The 15,018-nt window shown below is 49.2% G+C and overlaps 1 protein-coding gene across 1 annotated transcript in view; it reads right to left on the reverse strand.

Moving 5' to 3' along the window:
- The window catches only part of LOC119461811 (chloride intracellular channel exc-4), a 54,441-nt gene extending 46,857 nt beyond the window's left edge, over nucleotides 1–7,584 (reverse strand). The window contains exon 1 of the mRNA XM_037723184.2: nucleotides 7,340–7,584. Within this exon, the coding sequence (XP_037579112.1) occupies nucleotides 7,340–7,414 (75 nt within the window). The 5' untranslated portion in view covers nucleotides 7,415–7,584. The remainder of the gene's footprint in view (nucleotides 1–7,339) is intronic.
- Between the last annotated feature and the right edge of the window lie 7,434 nt (nucleotides 7,585–15,018).

A 15,018-nucleotide genomic window follows, 5' to 3' on the forward strand; every position in this document is an offset into this window, starting at 1 on the left:
ACGTAACTTGCGAAATGAATTGTCAGCTGCTCCAACAAAAATGCGGACTGTTAGCGCCGCTTTGAGCGAAATATACGCTTTTGATTTAAAAATGCAGCAGCCTAACGACACTCTCAAATAACTCTAAGCTTTCGGGAAATTAAGATGATAACCTCAATATGAGAGCGTTAACACTAACAGGCATTCTGAAAAACGCAGGCTGAAACAGCTGAAACGCGGGCGCTCAGTATATGTTTGCCCCCGGCCCCCCGACGCCCAGCCTCCTAGTCGCGTGCGCCACCTAGCGGCATCCCAACATTAGTGAGACACGCCGCGCGCTTCCGTCGGATCACCTGTTCTTACACCGTGGCTCAGAGTAGCGTTTTTGATACGCTGGGCCAAGTTTCTAATTCTGGATGTTTTCGCAAACCAATTACTGATTGATTATTATAATGGTACACTTGACCAGTCGCTTTCGAGAGCTCTCTCGGTGCGGTTTACAGCGGGCTGATTGAAATGTTCGGAACATATTTGTCGGGTTTTCAGAGCACTGTGCTCCAGCCCTGGGAGCAGCCAGCACATTCGGCTGGGACAGCCTTTCTCTAATCGCAAGAGGGCTCCCTGTTGCTGCAAACTGAACATGTTACAATAGGAACCAGTCGAATGTACCATAAATTTCAAATACAAATCAAGTAATCCTTCTGCAGACAGAACAGACATTGACATTGTCAAATATTCAATATTGCTCGAGTACAAGGGATACCAATACTTACTGGCGTCTTGAGGAAGAGCCATAGACGCAATTTAGGACCGTTTCGAATGACATTTTGCTGCAAATGGCTGCGGTTGTTACGCAGGGGCCCAAGTTCCTGAGTAAACCTATAAGTCAGATAGCTTCTGCTCAATAATTTCCAGTCAGTCAATAAGAATGGGTCCCTTTCAGGCAGCCTGTGTAGTTGGACTCATTTTATGGCCAGTCTTGCTCTTTAGAATAATGCGTGGCGTGGCGCATTAGTATCGCACTCTTTAACGAACACAAGACTGTACGTGCATATCTGGCGACATTCTGCTCCCTTGTTTCACCACTGCCACTGTCATGATGATAACTGCAAACTGCTTTTTTTTATCATTTACAAACTCTTGAATTATCTGCAACTTCAATGCAAAGGGTATTACTGATATGTGTCAAATAATGTATACAATGCTCCCTTGTTCATCAAACTCACTCTGAGCAAACTTCAGATATGATTTCGCTTAGAAATGAGAAAATATACAGTATTCTGAAGTAATCTTTCTCGAATATTCATATTTGATTCAGAAATTTCACTGTTCAAAGGTCCGAATAGTATAAATAATTGCACTATTCTGGTATATTTATCTCTCTTTTTTTTTTTGCTATGAAAGAATTCACTTGCATGCTTGGAAATGGAAGAGAAATGAATTTCAGACCAAGCCAAATATTCGAACTACCGCAAGCAACTCTCAAAATGCAAACTGAAATTTCCCATAACTACTTTCTGGGGTTTTACGTGCCAAAACCAGTTCTGATTATGAGGGACACCGTAGTGGAGGGCTCCGGATTAATTTTGACCACCGGGGGTTCTTCAACGTGCACTACAACGCAAGCACACGGGCGTTTTTGCATTTCGCCCCCATCGAAATGCGGCCGCCGCGGCCGAGATTCGATCCCGCTACCTCGTGCCCAGCAGCACAACTTGTGTCTTAGATGACTGAGCCACCCTGTGGGCCATTTCCCAATAACTATTGTGCTATTATACATCAATCAACATCCTTGCTGTCTTTTGAAAAGTGTGTAAGACTGCTACTTTTGATAAAATAAATTATCTTTTTTCCTCAAAACTTCTCTATTGTCATTGTATCTTATGTGCAACTTCTTAATTTATGTACTCTACGCTTCTTTATCATTTATAACTACTGCATTTTGTTGTGATGACTTTGCATTATAAAACATGGTGCGAGTAGATCACACTGTTTTTTTGCCAAGTTTATACCTTATGCTCAACTATGTTGGCCACAAACCGAAGCTGTTCTGAGGGCTAAAGAGGCAACTCGCAACCTTTAGCCACGGAGTCGGTTCAATTCGTGTCGTATGGTTCGAAATAAAAATTATAGTTTCTACAAGAAAAAAGAAGGCATGTTCTGATATTTCTTGATGTAGCCTACTGTTCATGCTTTGTGGGGTGTTGCATCCAGAATTGGAAGGGCGCATTCTTTGGTTGTTTCCATCGAGGCAGCCCCTTTCATCAGCGTCGCCCAGACGGCAACAGTGCCCGACACCGATGGTTAAAAAATTAAATTATGGGGTTTTACGTGCCAAAACCAGTTCTGATTATGAGGCACGCCGTAGTGGGGGACTCCGGAAATTTTGACCACCTGGGGTTCTTTAACGTGCACCTTAATCTAAGTACACGGGTGTTTTCGCATTTCGCCCCCATCGAAATGCGGCCACCGTGGCCGGGATCCGACACCGATGGTGACGGGTAAACAAGCACCACAAATCGGCAGTGCGCATCCTTTGGGTGTTTCCCCCAATGCCACCCCCTTCATCAGCGGCCGCTTACTTGGCGACTGTGCCCGACACCGACCGTGACCAGCTGACCGTCGCGAAGATGCCAGTGATTGATGCGAGGGGCCAACTTCGTGGAATTACTGTAAGAACGGCGACAATCTCGATTTCCCAGATGTCCACACAGTTGCGGCAAATGCGAGGGTGCAACATTAGAGGGGGAGTTCTGTGAACAATACTACCCCTCTGATCGGCCACACCAAGGTTAATACCCCACACCGGGGCCTTTGAGGTAATAATAAATAAATAAATAAATCAGATTCCCTAGTCGGGTCAACTAGGGAAGACGACTGTTTTATGCCCTGCTTATAAAACACGTGTTCCGATATGTGCTCAGACATTCAAAGTGCTCCCCCATGGAGTGGACTTCCATATTTGGAGCCACTGTAAATATGTAGAATAAACCCTTTTTTCGATCGCTGATACTCCCGAACGTACTCATCCCTTTGGCTGAAGGATCACCGGCCCAAACGCTACCCCGAGTCCCAACAGGGATTAACAGTCACCACACATAAACGTTGCTACAGCTTTGTCAAGGTAAAACTTTGAAGCATATGTGTTCGGCCAATATCAATGAATGCGGTTCTAACATAGATGGTAACTAATAAACTTGGGTAGACACTAAGGATCACAGGGTGAGTATGGAACAGAAAAGTACAGGCCTGTTATAACAGGCACGAGGATGCTTGTGTGAATAGGAGAGCTAACAGTTCAAATCAGAGAAGTGGGGCAATGCAATGCCTAAAGCAGGCCATCTATTATGCGTTAATAGAATGGGTGGCCAAGGATGCATTCAAGGACAGCAAGACGGGGCAAAATGAGAGGTCACTGGGAGAGACACTTGCAATGCAGTGGACACAAGCAGACTGAATTTAAGCCTATACTCTGCTTAATACATAGCAAGCCACGCTGTGAAGGCTATAAAGGTAGTGCAGTCACAGAAGTGCCAGCAGTAAGCACATTTTGTAGAGAACTCGCCTTTGACTTGCAACCTTTTCAACAAAATATCTTCTTGATATATTAGAACTATGACACAGAATTAAAATCACCTCAAATGGTGCATTCCTTGTATGCCTCAATTTTAGAGTATGTGGTGCACTACGTCGTGGTGGCAGGCAGTGCAGTAAGTGCTGTCACACTAACATGTCACTCCACTTGTTCAATAGTTAGCAAGTCGAGATCTAATCTTAATCTTTTTTAATCGCAGTTTTCTATACCAGCATATTATTACGGTTTCTATGCGGCAATTGCTTAATATACTGACTACCACATAGACTTCATTTAAGCCAAATTATGCAGCGCATTGTAATTTCCCACCGTCACATAGCACATACTTTTTCGATTGCAAATGCAGAAATGTTGCCCCTGGAGCACTGCCTGCTATCTGCGAAACTAGCTAGAACGGTGGGTTAGCTTCTCTGGAGAAAAATATCTCCGCATCTTGTGCCAGATGACTCAGCTGGAGTCGCAATTCAAGACTATGTAAGGCAAACAGCCAGCTAATAATAGAGGAGCACACACTCATGTGCCCTTGCCCTGAGATGCAGCAACACGTAGGTCCTGCTCTGTGCAGGCCAGCAATGAGAGGGCATTGAGTGAAGTTGTGCACTGTCGTTTAACAGACATTTTCAAAGAGAATATGGGATAGGAGGTGCAGATTTCCCTGGCAGACAGTGTAGAAGACTGTCACTGAGCTTTCACCAGGGAGAGGGATAAACTAACGACTCTCAGTCCAAGCTGTCTGCCCCTGGAAGCAAGCTATCTCTTGCACAATGCAACTCCCACCACCTTAAAGGCACCCTGCTACACTACAAGGCCAGAATTTCTTAGTAAATCTATTCATGGCATGTTAAAGAGAAAAAGGGATTATGACAATGCATCGAAACCCATGTTATCAGTCACAGAAACTTCCAAAATTCAAGCAAAATGAGGGCTCCCATCCACTCAAATTTGCATGGCTTCGGGTGCCACATTTCCTTCTCCCATGACGACTTGCAGTGCCTCATACAGCAGGGAATTCGTGTCATGTAATGGAAGTTGGTGCAACCTTAGTTGGGCAAGCATACTGAGCTTGTTGATGGAATCGGTTCTTATAGCTACAACAGCTATTGTAAGTCAGAAGTTGGCACGCCATGCAATTAGGGCGCCGATGGATGCATCGTTCCCGTGGCTGTTCTGATCATTAAAATGGCTGTTTTGTTGCAGCAATGATATTGATCAGTGCCACAGATTCACATCATGTCCATTGCACACAGTGCACGAAATAACGGCATCATGGCAATGTTGTCCATGCTGCACAACAAACTTTCTTGGGTGTGTTGCAGGGCCAGGTGCAATAAAATTTTGGACCACGTAAAAAGCCTACACTCAGACTGTGCATATAACAGCAGCCGCTGTGCAGAATTTTATGTTTGCAATACAGGTGAATGTATTAAAATGTCACTTGCTTTTAATCGTCAATGACTACAGGAACATAAAAAATCGTTCATGCCTAGTTCATGTTCTTGAATTGTCGCTTCATCGTGACACCAGACGGAGCTGCCGACAGACCCGCCGACGGCGCTCGCCGAGAGTACTGCTACTCGCATTCCCACGTGTGCAATTGCCCTGCAGTTCAACACCCGCAAACAATGCCACTAACCATATGCACATACCACAGAACAAGGAAACGCTGCATTCTAACAAGTAGCTCAATCACACGCATTCCACAATGCTTGTCAGGATGGCGTTGGCGATGTGGCGAGAAATGACGCGCTACAAACACCCATTATCACGAGCAGACACACACAGGTCGCTTATCGTGGAATGCTTCGCGACGCCGGCGATGTGGGCCTCCGGGGTGTAGAAGCTAGGTGTGCCACGCCAGCGATATACGAGTGCGGCAAATGTCCGGCACGCAGCGTGTGGGTAACCGCATTCCGTGGTAGCAATGGCGGCTCGCGTACGATGCGAAAGTGCGCCCAACAGGCACGAAACGCCCGCATTTTCGCATCTCATCGGCGAGGCAACCGGTATCGTCGTGTCGCGCTGGAAAGGACAGGCCGAAAGGAAACGCGCGGGCCTCGATGGAACGCGGCCGCGCCAGCGAAAGTTTGGCCCACAGAGCGACCGGGGGGGGAAAGCCGAAGTGGGACACCCGCAGACACGCAAGGTCGTGTGGTGGCGGGCAATCTTTTTCGCAGCGGCGGCGATAGGCGCTTCCTCTCAAGTGGGACAGGCGTTGTCTAATCAAATTTGCGGGGAAAGACCGCCGCCCACAGCCGACGCTCCAGATCGTGAGCGTCGTGGGGGCGGGAAACCCTGCCGACCGAAGAATAAACCGAATTTTCTCGCGACCCTAGAAGCCACCCGGGGTCGGCCAGCTGCTTCGTTGCATCACCGACCACAGGGGGCAGACTGCGTGGTCACGTGGTCTCGGTGCAGCGTTGTGTCGCGAACCGCCCGGCAACAAACCGCGTACTGTAGCCCTGCCCGCACGAAGCGCACGACACTTCACCAGAAGCTCGTCACACTCCGGCGAAAGGACACGACGAAGGGAGAGGAGGCGGTGTCCCGCTAGAGTGATGTCTCGCCTGCCGAAAGCGGGCCGACGGGGTAAAGCTCCCCGAGAGCGACGTCCGAGCTGACGCGCCGGGTCACGGAGGGAGAAGCGAGGCCGCCGGCAAACGGGGAAATCGAAATGCTCGAGGAAAAGTGCCGCCGCTCGCCGAAACGAGAAAGCCGGCTAAACGGGACGGCCGGCCACGCGCGAGAAAGCGGACCGCCAGACGCTGTTTTTGGCGGCCTTCTCCCAGCCAAGCGAACAGTTGCGCAAAGGCCGTCGACTACGTATCGCGCCGGTGCGAAGCCGCTACGGCCAGAGAAGCGCTGCACCGATGGTCCGGCCGCACGCGCCACAGCAGCGAGCGGAAAAACGAAGAGCGGCGTAAAGGAAGACAAAAGAAAAACACGCAGACCGGCGATATTGCTCAAGGACATTTGCCGCCGCGGCACAACCTCCTCAGAGAGGGAAACCAACCAGTCTGCGTACCAAGTTCCGGCATTTTCCGGCTGACTGAAATAGAAAGTATGCCATGACATACAAACGCAAAATCGCTCACGACACGGATTAAACTGCCGGGCGGCCCGGACTGCCCGATTTCGGGCCGGCCGCATTTACTACACGAACTCCTGGCCCAACCAGGCAGAACTTTCTGCTACGCCTTCCCATAATACGCGTCGCGCTTCCTTTCAGTACCACGCATGCCAGCGTCCTGCTCGCAAAACAGGTGTTTCGCCGGGACTACGGAACGTTCGCAGGAAATGCGCCGCGCTCCGGGTGGGCAAACAGGGAATGAAAATGTAAAGGAGAAAAAAATAAAACGCGGTATCAGTAGTGACACGCGGGTAACGGGAATTATAACGAAGAAGCGAATCAACCTCGACATTCCCGCTGCGCCGCGGGTAACACCCAGAATGCGCGACGTCGACGGAAAGGTAGGCGAGCCAAAATACACTGCCTTGGCGAGAGAGACACACTTTCGATTACGCCCGCGACGCATGCCAGAGAGCCGGCTTGGCAGCCTAAAAGCTAACCGCAGGGCTAACCGAAGGCGCGCCTCCCACGCCTTGTGTCCGGTGCACGCGAAAGCTGCGGCTGAAAGCGTTCGAAGCGAGCCGCCGTATGCCCACCCCATAACGGCGGGACACGGAGCAGGCGCGCCGCGACCGTTGCTAGGCCTAACGGACGGTTCGCTGCCGCCCGCCTCGGGACGGCGGATGCGGGCGTGTTACCTTGATGATGAGCTCGATCTCCGGTATGTCCTGGATCTCGTTGGAGTCTTCATGATTGTTGTGATCGTCCGACATCTTGACGGCACGTCCAGGAGGTGATCGGCGTTATCCCAAAGGTGGAACGAAGGAAACAAGCAGGGAGGGGGGAGCACCACAAATAAGCACCGCAGAGCCGCAAAATCCGCCGCCGCCGCACACACACCACCGTCCGCCAAGCGCGGTAGACAGACGCACACACGCACACGCGAGCGGAAAGGAAAGGCGCAGCCGCCGCCAGACGGGAAGGTGCGCATGCGCGACTTGCTGCTTCGAGTGTTTGCCGCTGGGGGACAATACGGCGCGACGAGTCTGGTAATAAGTGCCGCCATGTATACAGAGACGCTCGCCTAGTTCGCCCACTGCCCCATAGAAATTTTTTTTTAATTATTATTCTCTATGATTGCCCGGTCTCGGGCTACCGATCTTCCAGTCGGAAGAGTGTTTTCGCGACTCGTCATCATCATCATCATCATCAGCCTATATTTATGTCCACTGCAGGACGAAGGCCTCTCCCTGCGATCTCCAATTACCCCTGTCTTGCGCTAGCGTATTCCAACTTGCGCCTGCGAATTTCCTAACCTCATCATCCCACCTGACTTTCTGCCGTCCTCGACTGCATAGGCTGCATATACGAGTCGAGGACTGCCGTCCTCGACTCGTATAGAGCAGCAAGTGAAGCTCAAATGCGTACTACCAGCGTTATGCCGCGTTGAACGCGGCATGACGCACTTTTTGTTTGTCCTCAGAGAATTATAAAGAAAAACTGCGCCGGAATAAGTAAAGGATCGAAGCTGAAGCACGAACGAGGTGCTGCACAATTAACAAATGTTCTTTTGTTTCCGGTAGACCAAGGAAAACAAACATATGAAGCCTCATTTTAGTGCATCACGTTTTAAAAATTAGAACATCCCTTTCCTTGACAAAATGGCAGATGGACAACTTCTGCAGTTCATACCCTTGAACATGCAGCCTCGATTATATCCTAGATCAACGATAACTTATCTCGGTTGGCTGCATCGTGCTTTTCGGAAGCATGTTTGCAGCCACACTTACAACAGTGCACACAAAAGTTGACCTTGAACAGCGGTAGCTCTATAAACACGTGTTATCAAAGATCAGCTCGGATAGAATTACTTGGTATCGCTGGCAATTTGCAGCTTGCGTAAACTAACCTGCGGTACACTAGTTATAGGGGGGAACACGGCGTCATTCCTTAAAGCTATGCTCCGTCCTTGTCGCTCACATATTCGACAATAAATCATTACGAGCTACATAAATGTTGTAAAATATTTCTTATGCTGATTTTAAACCCTTGTTGGCCACTAATGCTCACGTTGGAAGGTCGAGAGCTCTATAACATGTTTAGAACCATGCAAATGCGTCAGAAAGTCAGCTACCACTTTATCAGGACGGGCAAGCGTATTTTTGCAGCTCTCGTCACAGAAAGCCTAACCCTTTTCGCGAAGCAGTGTCCTGTAGAGAAACCAGATCAAAGACTTGCTCTGGGAGCACACGCAAAATACACCAAATCGGGGGTACTGGGTGACATGGGATGGGCGTCATTTGAGGGCAGGGAAGCCAGCAGCAAGATAGAATTTGAGGAGCGATTGAGAGAAATGGCAGAAAAGCGGTGGGCAAGGAGAGTTTTCAGTTATTTGTACATGAGGAATGGTGGACACAAAATGGAGGTAGCTCACCAGAAAATTGTCAATCGAATATTTGGACTGCATGAGGGGTGCAAACCACGGAAACAGTGGTTAAAAAAAGGGTGAAAAAAACAGAGAGGGGTCTGGGGAAAACAGGGATGCAGACGAAATCAGCACGGGGAACATACATAACTTTCAAGCAAGAAATTGCGAAAGAAAATATGTATGATAATTCTAGGGGAAGCTCTTTGTTGTTTGAAGCCAGGACGGGAGAATTGCGGACTATGATGTACGGAGTCAAGTACCAAGGTATAGACACGTTGTGCGGTGCGTGTGGAGAAGAAGAGGAAACGGCTGAACACCTCATACTTTTCTGTAAAGGGCTTAACCCTACAGTGCAAAGCAACGGGGCTGGTTTTTTCAAAGCATTGGGGTTTAGGGACAGTGAAGGCAAAATAGACTTTAAGCGGGTAGAAATAACCAAACGGAGGTTATCTGATTGGTGGATAAAATCAAGGCAGGGGTGAAATTTCACCCACCACAAAGTACAAAATATGTTAATAGTTATGGCTAGGTGGCGTATGCCACCACCCGATTTAAAGAGTTAAGCCTCATCCACGGGGTAAGATAAGACAGGAGCGCCGACTCCACTCGTCTGGAAGGGACACATTCTGCAACGCCGGCTCCTGCTTCACAGCGTGTTCGCCAGACGGCGCTACGAATGAAGAAAAACTCTGCAGCGGAGAGGAGCAAAGGTACGGTGGCTAGATGGGTAGGTGTGCCGACCGGCGCCTCTGGAGCGTAGTTCACCGCTTCTCCGCGTCATGACGCAAAATTGGCGCTGCGGTCAGTAGAACGGTTCCGCAGCGCGCGTCGTCTGCTACAGGGGGCTGGCGCACTGGCGGCGAGCAAAAAAAATAAAAATTAAATAAAGCCCGTATTGGAATAGTTGTATGTCGTCTGTTCGTGTCAGTTTCAAAGGTGAAGAGCTCCGCATCTCTCGTACTGTTTGTAAGTTCCTAAGCGATGTGGAATGTTCCAGGTCGCAGAAATGACCGGCGAGATTAGCGGCGGCGTTGCTCCACCAATCAAGACCACCAAGGAGACCTACTGCTTCGCTCTAAACTAGACCTACTAGTCGGGCTCTAAATTTGTGACAACGACAGCGGAATTGTTCCACTGTCTGACAGCGGAAATGTTCACCCCGAGCTGCTCAGTAGCTTCCTGAGTATCGGTACGGTGGCTAGATTGTATCGGCGACGTTAATGAGCAAGCGGTACACCGAAAAGCGTACGTCCATGAGCTCCTTGACATTGGAAATTTTCAAGCCGCACATGAGGTGCACAGCGCCTGCGACATCGAGCAGCGCTGTGCTGCTACAGGGAAAAGAAAAGTGATTCTAGGCTGATATTCTATATAGCAGGCTATGTAGCAAGGAAGTTCCTGCAAAGAACCAACTGCTCCGATTGCTCAGGGACATTACTAAATTCAACAGAATGAGTAGGTCAGGGCTGTTGCTCCCTTATGAAGCACTAAAAAACTGGTAGCATCGCTCGAAGACGCCTTCAAGCTGTGCTTCAGTTTAAATGAGTTACGAAGGAACAGTGTATCGCCGACTTTGCATCCTTTCTGCAGCTGAATCCCCCGAATTTGATCGGCTGTAAGCGGCACAAGAACAGAGCTCACAAACGATGTTGTGAAGTTCTATTCAATTATACGCGTTTACTTTCTTGTCAAGGGCAATAACATGGCGCGCGAAAGCAACAGGGAGAAGAAGAATCACCTGAAGTGGAGGCATGTGCTGTGAATAATGTTATGATGTGGTGGACCAACGTTGCGGCCTTGCTGGCGCTAGGCTATTTATGTTGGTGCGTTTGCTGACTCAAGTTACGAGAGCGTTTCTTGTATTTTAAATATATTCACGAATTTAGCCCCAAGACGTATTACTCTATTTTATTACAATGAAACAGTGAACCATATGCACTTGCCAACACAATTCTTCTCGCACCAATTTAGATACCGTAACTGACGCAGCAATAAAACAATAGCTGGATTTCTCGAAATTGAAACATTAAAACTCGCTAAATATCATCTAAACACGGTTCCACATACCGTATAAAACCATTGCAGTATTGTTTTATGCATGGAAAAAATGCATTTACGTCTTTAATGCAATGGGCTGGAGCGCCGCGTTTGTATCAATAAATGTGAGCGATTGCCAAGCTAGAAAATTTACTTCAGCGTTTCGTTTTTTCTGACTAGACGACAACAACAAGTTCCTCATTCTGGCTTGGCCTACACTGCTCAGAACGGTATTATAACGCGCACTTCAAAGATACAATCAGAGGCAAGCGATACTATCAGACACGCAGCTCGTCTACACAGCGCAGCCGCCGTTGCGCGCCGCTGAACCGTTCTACTGTCCGCAGCGCCAATTTTGCGTCATGATGCGGAGAAGTGGTGAACTACGCTCGGTCGGCACACCTACCCATCTAGCCACCGTAGCAAAGGCGCGGGGTCTCTCTCGCGGCGCCTGCTTGCCTATCCGTTTTGTCGTCTGCTCCGCGCACGCCCTGACGACTGTAGTACTTGCGCTTTATTATTTGTGCGCATATATTTTTTGTGTTTGATTGCTGTCAAATTGAGACGGCCGACGGTCCACGTTTGTAGCAGACGATACGCTCGGCGGGTGCCGCGCTGCCCGTTCTGCGCCGCCGTCGCCGCCGGTCTCCGCCGGTCTCCGCCACTCAGCGCATGCGCACATGGAAACAAGCTGTTGAGTGTTTTCCACGCGCCTCGACAGATGGCGCTACGAGATGTATAATTTGCGTTGCACGTTTTGTCCCGAGCGAAGGCGTTGCGCGGCGGCGGAGTCGGCGCTCCTGTCTTATCTTACTTCGTGGCCTCATCCATCCACCCATCCATCGGCAGTATTGAAATATGCAAAGAAAGGAGACCGCTATATGTGGCTTTTTTAGACATTACCGGAGCGTACCACAATGTATACCGCAGCATTTTGTTGGTTATTCTGGAATGGGAAGGTATAGGCGACGACTGTATACAGCTATAGAGGGAGATTCGCCGAGAAAATACCGTTTGCGTTGAATGGGAAGGGATGAGGAGCGAGGATAAAGTTCATATCAGCAAGGGACTGAGACATCATCATCATCATCATCAGCCTATATTTATGTCCACTGCAGGACGAAGGCCTCTCCCTGCGATCTCCAATTACCCCTGTCTTGCGCTAGCGTATTCCAACTTGCGCCTGCGAATTTCCTAACCTCATCATCCCACCTGACTTTCTGCCGTCCTCGACTGCGCTTCCCTTCTCTTGGTATCCATTCTGTAACCCTAATGGTCCACCGGTTATCCATCCTACGTATTACATGGCCTGCTCAGCTCCATTTCTTCCACTTAATGTCAACTAGAATATCGTCTACCCCCGTTTGTTCTCTGATCCACACCGCTCTCTTCCTGTCTCTTAACGTTACTCCTAAGATTTTTCGTTCCATTGCTCTTTGTGCGGTCCTTAACTTGTTCTCGAGCTTCTTTGTTAACCTCCAAGTTTCTGCCCCGTATGTTAGCACCGGTAGAATGCAATGATTGTACACTTTTCTTTTCAACGACAGTGGTAAGCTCCCAGTCAGGATTTGGCAATGCCTGCCGTATGCACTCCAACACAATTTTATTCTTCTGTAAATTTCTTTCTCATGATCAGGGTCCCCTGTGAGTAATTGACCTAGATAAACATATTCCTTTACAGATTCTAGAGGCTGACGGGCGATCCTGAATTCTTGTTCCCTTGCCAGGCTATTGAACATTATCTTTGTCTTCTGCATATTCATCTTCAACCCAATTCTTGCACTTTCTCGATGAAGGTCCTCAATCATTTGTTGTAATTCCTCTCCATTGTTGCTCAATAGGACAATGTCATCTGCAAACCGAAGGTTGCTGAGATATTCGCCATCGATCCTCACTCCTACTCCTTCCCAGTCTAAGAGCTTGAATACTTCTTCTAAGCATGCAGTGAATAGCATTGGAGAGATTGTGTCTCCTTGCCTGACCCCTTTCTTGATAGGTATCTTTCTACTTTTCTTGTGGAGAACCAAGGTAGCTGTGGAATCCTTGTAGATATTTGCCAAGATATTCACGTATGCCTCCTCCACTCCTTGATTACGCAATGCCTCTATGACTGCTGATATCTCTACTGAATCGAATGCCTTTTCATGGACTGAGACATGGTTGCCCTTTATTCCCTCTGCTGTTTATGATGTACATGGTAAGGATGGAAAGGGGGCTAGAAGGAATCAATATCGGGCTTAACCTCTGATAAAAACAAGCCGGCACAATAGTTGAGCAGCAGCATCCAGGATTATTTTATGCAGACGACATTGTGTTGCTTGCTAACAAACAAAGTGACACACAACGTCTGGCTGATATCTATGGAGAAGAGTGTGAGAAATTAGGATTGAAATTTAGCGTTAAGAAATCAGGTTTTATGGCATTCAATGAAAACATTAAACAGACAGTATCGATACAGGGCCAAGAAATACCTCGGGTAAAAAAATACAAATACCTGGGTGTATGGATAAACGAAGGCGATAGATATCTGGAAACACAGGAAAAAACAATAATAGCAAAAGGCAAGCGAAATGCGGTCATAATGAAGTACAGAGCCCTATGGGGATACAATAGGTACGAGGTGCTTCGTGGTATGTCGAAAAGTGTAATGGTTCCAGGGCTTAGATTTGGAGGAGGAGGAAGAATAAACTTTATTTAGAGAAATGAGCAGACGGTAAAATCGTCCGAGGTGGGCGGCGTCCCTAGTCCAGGATGCCGTGGGCCTGAGCCGATAGCTTGGCCCTGCTCACCAGGCGATGCTGGTCTTCAGGGCTCGGGCTTGTCAGCTGGGCCTCCCACTGCTCGACGGTTGGTCCGGTGATGGGTGGTGTCGATGGGTTTTGTCGACGTTCCTATACCACGTGGTAGAGGGTAGAGCACTGCATGGGCTCGGGCTTACCCGAAAGCCCAGGACCGGTCCGGCCCACGGCCGGGTAGAGCAGTTTTTTCACGGGCTCAGGCTGGGCTCGGGCACGGCATGTGCTTTTTGACCCGGGGCCGGGCCGGGCTCAGGTTTTTTGACGCGGGCCCGGGCCGGGCTCGGGATTTCTGGTGGTGCGCATGTAACGTGCAGCGAGTTATTCTCGGGTGTCTCAACTGTGAAATACATGTATTTTTCGGTCTCGTGTCGGGTTCGGGCCGGTTTCGAGCCGGGCTCGGGCCGGATGGCGGGTCGGACCGGGCGGGTAACGTAAATTATTTCCGGGCCCGGGCCGGGCCCGAGTCTCGCCATAAATGTTTTGATCGGGCTCGGGCGGGCCGCCCAATGTAAAAAAAAATGTCACAGTTTCGCCCTAAGGGCGAAGCAATGAATGCGATAGCAACACAGCAATGTTATACGAAGTAAGCTGAGCGGCTTTGGTAGCAATATGAATTGTAGTAAACATGAGCTGATTAAGTAAGCAGGTGTGCTGCGGCGTAAGTAGACCGACATGAAGAGAGACTCGATGACCACGAGAAGGCGCGTGTGAAACGGTGGTGTTGATGAGACGCGCTTCCCGTGGGCAGCGCGTGCGAAGGGACACACCTGTAGCGCTGCACTGCCGATCCGGGCAGCATTGCATGTGTAGCGTGCGTTGGAAAATGTGACCCGACTATTACTAACTGAATGAACAAGCGTGGTGTGAGCGCGCACAAACAAACTCGAATAGATCACACTGAATGACTGCAGACAACGACGGTCAAAACGCTGGCAGCAAGCATACGCCGCAGCGGCGGAAGGTACGTGCGGTCTATCGCTGCAACGGAAACTGAGCGGCGAATGCACGGCGCATAAAGGTCAGAGCCGTGTGGAGATAAGAGCGGTGCGGACGAGCGACGAGCGCGGTTAATGGCGGAGTAGAAGTGCGCCCCCCCCCCCCCCCCCCCGCTCTT

This window comes from Dermacentor silvarum, chromosome 8 (genome assembly GCF_013339745.2).
Source record: "Dermacentor silvarum isolate Dsil-2018 chromosome 8, BIME_Dsil_1.4, whole genome shotgun sequence".
Lineage (NCBI taxonomy): Eukaryota > Metazoa > Arthropoda > Arachnida > Ixodida > Ixodidae > Dermacentor > Dermacentor silvarum.